The sequence below is a fragment of the Dreissena polymorpha genome, chromosome 7, assembly GCF_020536995.1.
Source record: "Dreissena polymorpha isolate Duluth1 chromosome 7, UMN_Dpol_1.0, whole genome shotgun sequence".
Lineage (NCBI taxonomy): Eukaryota > Metazoa > Mollusca > Bivalvia > Myida > Dreissenidae > Dreissena > Dreissena polymorpha.
Window position 1 is genome coordinate 54,439,079 of NC_068361.1, and position 10,310 is coordinate 54,449,388.

The following is a 10,310-nucleotide window of genomic DNA, read 5'->3' on the forward strand; positions in this document are numbered from 1 at the left end:
ATTCCATTTAAAATCAATTATTTGCCGCGTTGTTTCTCAGATTTAATAATATCTAAGCATTATTTTATTGCACATAAAAACAGTAACACTTGTTAACAAGCTACGGACTATGTCATAGTGTATACCATAACATTTTGTAATGTTAATTAGCTGTTTAAAGACATGTCCAATTATTTAGTTTCAAATTGTTTTATACAAAACGATCACCTTTCCATATGAATGCCCTTGAGGTTTTGTGCGGTGTGACCCTCTGCCTGACGTCACGTGGATGTGTTTCAGTGGCCGGCGCTACGACTCCGGCCCCGCCTGCCGACAACACCAGTAAGATAGTAATCGGCGTGGTGGCAGGCCTGGGCGGTGTTATCACCCTCGCTCTCATCATCATGATCATCTTTATCTACCGAAAGGATCGCCAGAGGCGGGCAGAGTAAGACAGTAGATAGTCAGTAAACATGCGGGCCTACTAGAAAAACTGAGATTAAATCACACCGTTTTTATATTATAGTTAATAACTGGATCACTAGATACACTCTTCATATTTGATTTGAATGTGTTGGCATGAAAAAAAATGTTGTTTAAACACTTTGGCAAATGAATGTTTTTTATATTTTATTACAGTGTTAAATGAATTGTTGTTGAATTATTGTGTTTTAGAGTGAACAAACTTTAAACATTTAATGAGCACAAATGCCTCAAATGGCGTTGGCATTAATAATGAAATGTCCATTGTGCTGTAAATATTCAGAACAGATTATTTATTCCAATTTAGCATTACATTACATTTACATTACGTTTTGGTAAATTTACAAAATAAAAAAAAAGAAGTTTAGATTCGTAAATGTTCATAGTAGTTATAATATTGGCGAAGAAACAGTAATACTGAACATTTACCATGCTCTAAAATATCTATTACATGCATCTGTTGACGATTTAAAAACCTGAATATTATTAAGCGTTACAAACGCTAAACGATTGAATAATGTGCGATCGTTATATGTTATGACACTTTGAGGATTGCTTATATTAAGTATAAAATACACCTTCTCTCTCTCTGTATGAGCGCGGTTGGCCGAGTGGTTAAAGCGCTAGACTTTTACTCCACGTAGTATTTTCGGAAAGAATGGAGAGGGTAAGAGTAACCATCGATGTTAGAGTTTTGGTTTGTCTTGAATTCACTTAGACGCATACTATCATTCTCACAAAGCAAATTAACAAAATCGGTTGACTTGTTTTTTCTTATCTAAGTGCTTTTACATTCAATGAAAGGCATTTAAAAACACTCTCACTTTTGACCTAGCACGGTCCACGGTAGAGTTATTTGCTAATGTAGAGATTGTTCACCTTACGGTACGCCTCCTTCATATCCTTTCGTGCCTGCAATATGATAAGTTCGAGATGCCGGCGCTTCTCGACGACATTTTTAGGGAAATGCTCTGAAATCCCAAGGTGTGTTCCCTTATGGTTTCTCCGCTCGTCTGACGTTCTCCCGGACTGGATACTCGACCTTGTCTTGTTCTGATTGAATGATCCAATACGACGAGCACTCTGTAACCGGACCTCTTATTCCTAAATGTTAAGCTTTTAAAATGAATGTTAACATGTTTTGTTGACAGCTCTCCTCCTTTTCCTCGAGAATACATGTATAACGAAAAAAAGATTCTCACGCATACTGCGTCATTTAAAGTTTTGTATTTCATTTTTTAAGTCGCTGACCATTTCTGATTTGCTGATCCATTGTATTTTGTTTTTCCCAAACGTTTCAACGTATTTGTGTTTACTGTTTATTTCTGACATTGTTTGGCTGTCGATTTCGCGACTCTTTTCAATGTCACGCACTTTGACATGTTTTGCATACAGCAATTTAAACTATTTACAGTTGTCTGAATTGAATCTAGCCGAGCAAGTTTACTATTCATGCTATCCAATATTTTAATTAGCATTGCTATCAGGTCATTGTTAACAATACCTGGTGAGGTGGGAATTGGCTTCATCAGGACCCCCCGGGGATACCGTACCCCATGGCATGTTAAGAGTATTGCGTAGGAGTCTGTTTGCCCAGTTTCGGGAGATGGGGCGGCAGAAACGTTCCTGGCCAATTTAAGATCAATGTCATGTTTAAGTTCAAAATACAAAACTTAATAGGGCTAGTCATTTTACTAGCCTGACCATGTACTAGCGTATTAAAATAGTGCCTCAACAATAACTCGACGCTACGTTCAGGAAATTAAAAAAAAACATTGCCACTGATGTCATAGAACATTAAACAGTTGTGTAGAAATGGGCATTGTGCGCTCAAACAAAGCTCATCATGAATTCAGTGATTTCGTAATAATGTTGCCTAAATGGTTCGCGATATCAGGTGGTTTGCCTCGCACTCGAACCACATAATTAGCTTTAAATCCAAAGTTAAATTGCAGCATGAATTGTCAAGGTTGTACATATGTGACAAAGCGTATGGGGGTATTAATAACCGTCGGTGTTGGCTCGAGTTTTGATTCACATAATAATTCTGTCAATTATAGTGAATGTCTTGTGATATTAAGATTTGCACATTAATGTTTTAAAGTTGTCTTCCATTACAGAAAGAGAGATCTTCTCAACAATTTCGACAAAACTCTGCGACGTGATTACAGGTATGACCATTGGACTCAACAGAATCAGAGCTGATTTGGATCAGTGATGTTTGCTGCATTATAGTGTAGTGTATTATATTGCTTGTGATTTAAATCCATTATAGTGTGGTGTAGTATATTGCATGTGTTTTAAACTCATTATAGTGTGGTGTAGTTACTGTAGTATATTTATGTGTTTTTAAGAGCTTTATAGCGGGATATTGTATATTGAATGTACTTTTAAGCGCATTATAGTGTGATGAAGTATGTTGCCTGTGTTTTTGAGTTTATTGATGTGTGATTTAGTATATTGAATATATTTTAAGTGCTTTATAGTATGTTGTAGTTTATTTCATCTGCTATCACTACTGTGGGTAAATTACGTCACTGTTCCGTATGTAACTCTTCAAACAGCAATTATTAAAAATCATGAATGGAAAAATAACACTTCTCGAAGGATACAGTGTATCCAACAGTTATTAAATGGTTGTGATAACATACACATTAGTAATTGATACTGGCTGCTTGATTGATGCCAATACTGATTTGTGTCCCCGTTCTCCACAGCCCTTCCGGACCTTCCACAATTGAAATGAGCGAGAGTCATCCTTACAGAGACGACTATAAGAGGGGCGACCCAAACAGGTGAGCCGATGTACAAGGGGAATCAATACACAGGTCAATACACAGGTGAGTCGTTCTACAGGCGCGGGGGGGGGGGGGATACAGGTGTTTTAATAAACAAAGGGACCCCATGAGGCGACAATACACGGGCGGTGCATACACGTGAACTATTCTACAGTAGGAACAATAAAGTTTCAAAAGAGGTCCCGTAGGGAAATCTTTCTACAGGGGGACCCATACAAGTGAGCCGTTCTAGAGATGGAGGAGACGGATTGATGTGAGCTGTTCGATATGGTTGAAGGGGCTAAATACAAGTGAACCGTTATAAGGGCTGGGGAGACGGAGTGATGTGAGCTGTTCGAAATGGTTGAAGGGGGACCCATACAAGTGAGCCGTTCTAGGGGTGGGGTAGACGGAGTGATGTGAGCTGTTCGATATGGTTGAAGGGGGCGCCTATACAGGTGGGATTTTCTAAAGGAGGGCCCAAAAAGGTAAGCCGTTTAATAGAGGCGACCTGAGAAGGTCAGCCGTCCTAAAAGGGGACCCTAAAAAAGGTAAGTCATTCTACAAGAGGATCGTAAAGGCGAACCGTTTTACAATGGATACCATATACGTCTTTGAGCCGATAAACATCTTGGGTAATCATTCTACGATCGGACCCACGAAGATAAGCCGTTCTACAGGGGAACCCAAAAAGAGTTCAACAGGCTTGGGGAACATTAACATGTAAGCTGTTCTACAGGGGAACACAATAAGAGAAGAAGTTCAACAGCCAGGGGAACATTAACATGTAAGACGTTCTACAGGGGAACCCAATAAGAGAAGAAGTTCAACAGGCCGGGTTAACATTTACATGTAAGCTGTGATACAGGGGAACCCAATAAGAGAAGAAGTTCAACAGGCCGGGTTAACATTAACATGTATGCCGTTCTTCAGGGGAACCCAATAAGGGAAGAAGTTCAACAGGCCGGGTTAACATTAACATGTAAGCCGTTCTAAACGGAAACCCAATAAGGGAAGAAGTTCAACAGGCCGGGTAAATATTAACATGTAAGCCGTTCTACTTGGGAACCCAATTAGAAAAGAAGTTCAAAAGGCCGGGTTAACAATAACATGTAAGCTGTTCTACAGGGGAACCCAACAAGAGAAGAAGTTTAACAGGCCGGGTTAACATTAACATGTAAGCTGTTCTACAGGGGAACCCAATAAGAAAAGATGTTAAACAGGCCGGGTGAACATTAACATGTAAGCCGTTCTAAAGGGAAACCCAATAAGGGAAGAAGTTCAACAGGCCGGGTAAATATTAACATGTAAGCCGTTCTACTTGGGAACCCAATTAGAAAAGAAGGTCAAAAGGCCGGGTTAACAATAACATGTAAGCTGTTCTACAGGGGAACCCAACAAGAGAAGAAGTTCAACAGGCCGGGTTAACATTAACATGTAAGCTGTTCTACAGCGGAACCCAATAAGAGAAGATGTTCAACAGGCCAGGTGAACATTAACATGTAAGCTGTTCTACATGGGAACCCAATAAGAGAAGAAGTTCAGCAAGCCGGGTTAACATTAACATGAAAGCCGTTCTACATGGGAACCCAATAAGAGAAGAAGTTCAACAAGCCGGGTTAACATTAACATGTCAGCTGTTCTACAGGGGAACCCAATAAAAGAAGAAGTTCAACAGGCCAGGGAAACATTAGCATGTAAGCCATTCTACAGGGGAACCCAATAAGAAAAGAAGTCCAACAGGCCGGGTTAACATTAACATTAAAGCCGTTCTATAGGGGAACCCAATAAGAGAAGAAGTTCAACAGGCCGGGTGAACATTAACATGTAAGCTGTTCTACAGGGGAACCCAATAAGGGAAGAAGTTCAACAGGCCGGATTAACATTAACATGTAAGCCGTTCTTCAGGGGAACCCAATAAGAGAAGAAGTTCAACAAGCCGGGTTAACATTAACATGAAAGCCGTTCTTCAGGGTATTCCAATAAGAGAAGAAGTTGAACAGGCCGGGTTAAAATTACTATGAAAGCTGTTCTACAGGGGAACACAATAAGGGAAGAAGTTCAACAGGCCAGGGGAACATTAACATGTAAACCCATACAGATGCGCCCATTCTACAATAAACCCCATACAGATGAGCCCATTCTACAATTAAACAAACCCATACAGATGAGCCCATTCTACAATTAAACAAACCCATACAGATGAGCACATTCTACAATAAAACCCATACAGATGAGCCCATTCTACAATAAAACCCATACAGATGAGCCAATTCTACAATAAAACAAACCCATACAGATGAGCCCATTCTACAATAAAACCCATACAGTTGAGCCCATTCTACAATAAAACCCATACAGATGAGCACATTCTACAATAAAACCCATACAGATGAGCACATTCTACAATAAAACCCATACAGATGAGCACATTCTACAATAAAACCCATACAGATGAGCACATTCTACAATAAAACCCATACAGATGAGCACATTCTACAATACAACCCATACAGATGAGCACATTCTACAATAAAACCCATACAGATGAGCCAATTCTACAATAAAACAAACCCATACAGATGAGCCCATTCTACAATAAAACCCATACAGATGAGCACATTCTACAGGGGAACCCATACAGATGAGCACATTCTACAATAAACCCCATACAGATTAGCACATTCTACAATAAAACCCATACAGATGAGCACATTCTACAATAAAACCCATACAGATGAGCACATTCTACAGGGGAACCCATACAGATGAGCACATTCTACAATAAAACCCATACAGATAAGCACATTCTACAATAAAACCCATACAGATGAGCCAATTCTACAATAAAACAAACCCATACAGATGAGCCCATTCTACAATAAAACCCATACAGATGAGCCCATTCTGCAGGGGAACCCATACAGATGAGCCCATTCTGCAGGGGAACCCATACAGATGAACACATTCTACAGGGGAACCCATACAGATGAGCCCATTCTACAATAAAACCCATACAGATGAGCCCATTCTGCAGGGGAACCCATACAGATGAGCCCATTCTGCAGGGGAACCCATACAGATGAACACATTCTACAGGGGAACCCATACAGATTAACACATTCTACAGGGGGGGCTCATACATGCTGGCCGTTCCACAGGCATTTCAACACGGGACCCAAATAGGCTTCATATAAATGTGTATTTATATTTGCAGTGCCTCATCTTTTTAGAAAAAGTACATAACATAGCGTTTACATTTATAACATCCATATGATGTATAATTATCATAAGGTCTAATAGTGCTTCAGTGTAATTTTTAATTAAAAAATGAATATTACGTCTTTTTGAAGTTTTCGAATAACCCACTCTTTGACACACTCTTGTTTAGCATTTCATTAGATATGAACGTGTTTTCAATCGCTTAATTCATACCAAAAGCATGCACACGACTGATTGAATGATATAATGTGTGGTTTGTATTTCAAGGACATACACGCAATATTGTTTTCAATATTGAAAATTTGGTTTCAAACGGAAAACACTTGATCTCTTTCTCTCTCCAGGGCGGGTAAGCAGTTTGGTCGGCCCGTCTACTTACCGCCCTTATCTCGGGGCGAGGGGGCGCGATACCCGGACGACTACCCCCCGTCCTACTCTCAGGGCGCCGGAGCGCGACACCAGGACGACCACCACCGAGCCGACTACCCCCCGGTCGACTACGACAGGCGGCCAGTTGACTGGAGAAAGGCCGTCCTCGAAGATCGTGACTTGCCGCGCAGACAGGACGGGTAAATAGTACTGGCGGAATTATTACAATAGCGACAGTGCGGATAACTAAAAGTTGGCGCCGCTTAAGTGACAAATGTGGGCGCAATATAATATAAAATCACAAAATCTGGAACTGATCCCCATCATGAAAGAATACCCAGAGTCGTCAAAGCGGAAATTCTGGTCATGCGTGCTCGGGCTCAAACCCCTTAATCTTACTACTTACCAATAAATGAGTCTATAAAGACTACCAGCAGGAATACTGGTAAAAAACAAGAATTGTCTTTTAAAAGACAATTGTCGTTGTTTATTAACCTTCATGTATTTTTGTCGTAAATATAAAACAGTTGCAGATAAAAACTTGAATATCACTAACATGGTATATGTAAGTCACTTGTGGATATTAGTAGCAAGTTTAAAAATATGATGTGTGTTGACTACAGCTTCTAACAAAAGGAAGAGTTCGACATTCAAGTACAATAAATAATGCGCCGGCTAGAGTTAATTGACTGGTTGAGCAGTCAGCTGCATTGTGCAATAACACTTTTATACAATAATACTTGGCAAAATATAAGCTCAATCGCATTTTAATTTATTTATTGTGTTCCTATTTATTTGAAATATGATATAAATCTACTATTTATACTTCACAACAAACTAAAATCTATTATTTGGCAAACATGGTACTAGAAAAGAGATATTTCCAGTAGGGAGTAACTTACTTTGCAATTACATTATTGAATTGAATTTCATAATTGAAATGGCCATGTATATAGTGTTTCGTGAATGTATACTTACTAAAATACATTTGTCTATATCTATAACATATACTTACTAAAATACATTTGTCTATATCTATAAAATTATTTTAACTTCATTTATAAATAATAACTTAAATTATAACCTCCAAATTTATGCAAGGGCTGTTGGTATAAATCAAACCATTAATTTGTTGTAAGTTTGCACTACAAAAAACAAGAAATTTTCTGCAAGTCTTTTGGTCACCAACTTTCCTTCTGCATCGCACGAAATCTTTGTTAAACCCATCTATGACGAAAATACCAGTAATAAATAATTTGTAGTATGTAAAACTCGATAACACGACAATATTTACCTGGCACACGTGTACTCCATTAACATAAACTATGTGCTTTGTATGTCCTGTTTTTGCCCTGGCTGTTTATTGGTTTGCGTCAAACTTTAACATTTTCATAACTTTTGCAATATTGAAGATAGCAACTTCATATTTGGCATGCATGTGTATCTCATAGAGCTGCACATTTTGAGTGGTGAAAGGTCAAGGTCATCCTTCAAGGTCAAAGGTCAAATATATGGGGGGGGGACATAATGTTTCACAAACGCATATTGTTTCATTTATTTTTATTCGATTTTGTTCGTGCCTGTATTTCACGAGTTTAGTGAGGCCATAATAGTAAACTGTTTGCGATGAGCTTTAATCGATGAAAGTTTTAGTCCATTACAAAAAAAATGTATTCAGCGTAATGGTATTTTAATGAATTCATGTCAGTGCCAGGTTACTATTGGCGAGTTATTAGTCACTCGTGCTTTATATGCTGTGCCCAAGTAATGGTATGTAAATACGTGTTTCAGTTATACAGGTCGTTGGATATCAAGGCATTCTAACAGAGACCCCGAGGAGCATTTAGAGTAAGCAATTTACAGCTACGAAATGTACTGTATATGTACCATGTGAGCGTTCAATAAAGAGAAGTGCCGATGGAGGCATAGACCGCTGGGAGCGTGAGCCATCTCTGTATTCATCACTTGTTCTAACATCCGTGATATCACATCATTCACATCTCATTATACCTTTCTTAAAAAAGACAAGTTTATATAATCGCAAAATGACACATAAAAACATATATTGAAAAAGTGTTGTATTTATAATATTCAAATGCACAAATGACAAGGACAAAACGTTAGGAATTTCTAAGAATTTTATGGATAATTAAAAAAAAACTTTTTTTCTCACAAGCCTTGCAAGAATGGCCTAGTGGTATCGAGCTAAAGTTTTCTCCCGAAGTCATAAACTTTTCTTTCATCATTTGACTTGTTTTTATAGTTATATAAGATTCCTCCAAACATTATAATTTACTTGGTAAGTATATTAAATACATTGAATTACATATTTCTCACATAACAATCTGTGAAGGAAACACAGTAAATGATTTTATGTGTTACACATGTGAAGACTCGTATAAAACATATTTACTTTATTAAGCATGCTTTTGTATATTCGTTCTAAAACTAATGAAATCTACATTTTGTAAGAATTGTGTGCTTTGTATATTTCAGTAGAGCGCATATACATGGTGGATATAACCCCCCAAGAGATCCTTTCCTATGGAGAAATGTAAGAAATTAAACAGACACGTATTCGTCTTGTATATTCAATAAGACATTTCTTCTATATATGTTTATACCGAGATCACACCAGTGATTTTAGTGTGATTGAACAAAACATGAATAGTTATAAGAACTTAAGTGAATGCAGATCATATCAATACTTCATAAATGAACATTTCACCTTGTCACCATTTATAAGAGCCTGTCAAGCGTCATGATTCACATGACTACATTTTGGATTGAAGGCCTCATTAATGTGAAATATGGGTTATTAATCCAAGTCAGTGATAGCTTACATAAATTTAAAGAGTATAACTTAGTTGTCGCTACAAGATAACTGCATATTTTGCCACATCATTTGATTAATCATCTTGTTACTTACAGGCGCCCCAATATTGAGACATGTGGCTCAGGACAGCGATGAGCCTGCGTGGACATCAGAAACATGTTTTATGAAGTACGATGGGGAAGAAAATCGTCGACGTTTCCAATATCTACAAACACATTTATGGAACGTTCATGCAGCAAACAAAATATTTATTCATTGTAAATTAAAGGGGCCTTTTCATAGATGTTGGCATGTATTTAAGTTTGTAATTAAATGCTTTTTAATGATAAATATAAACATTGGATAAAAAAGCTCCAGTTAAAAAGAACAAGAATACAATAAAATAAAGAAAAAAAAGTAACCCTCAGCTGGGCTCGAATCACTGACCCCTGGAGCCCAGGAGTAAATGTCTATTGCTCAGACCACTCGACCATCCGTGTTCATGCAATAAGAAACGTATTTTATACTTAATATAAGCAATCCTCGTAGTATCAAAAAATATAACAACAACAACAGAACTCTCCAAATTAGCCAATCGTTTCGCGTTGCAACGCTTAATAATATTTTCAAGTTTTTAAAACGTCAAAAGACGCATATAATAGATA

The 10,310-nt window shown here is 37.9% G+C and overlaps 1 protein-coding gene across 2 annotated transcripts in view; it reads left to right on the forward strand.

Annotated features, from left to right (window-relative positions):
• Positions 1 to 10,104, forward strand: part of LOC127838329 (uncharacterized) — a 39,723-nt gene extending 29,619 nt beyond the window's left edge. Inside the window, exons 4-10 of one of the 2 annotated variants that reach the window (XM_052366028.1) lie at positions 280 to 427; positions 2,583 to 2,633; positions 3,180 to 3,257; positions 6,806 to 7,030; positions 8,622 to 8,678; positions 9,330 to 9,384; positions 9,762 to 10,104. In XM_052366028.1, the coding sequence (XP_052221988.1) occupies positions 280 to 427; positions 2,583 to 2,633; positions 3,180 to 3,257; positions 6,806 to 7,030; positions 8,622 to 8,678; positions 9,330 to 9,384; positions 9,762 to 9,776 (629 nt within the window). In that variant the 3' untranslated portion in view covers positions 9,777 to 10,104. Of the gene's footprint in view, positions 1 to 279; positions 428 to 2,582; positions 2,634 to 3,179; positions 3,258 to 6,805; positions 7,031 to 8,621; positions 8,679 to 9,326; positions 9,385 to 9,761 lie in introns of both variants that reach the window. The other variant, XM_052366027.1, reaches the window with a different exon arrangement.
• The last annotated feature ends 206 nt before the right edge of the window (positions 10,105 to 10,310 follow it).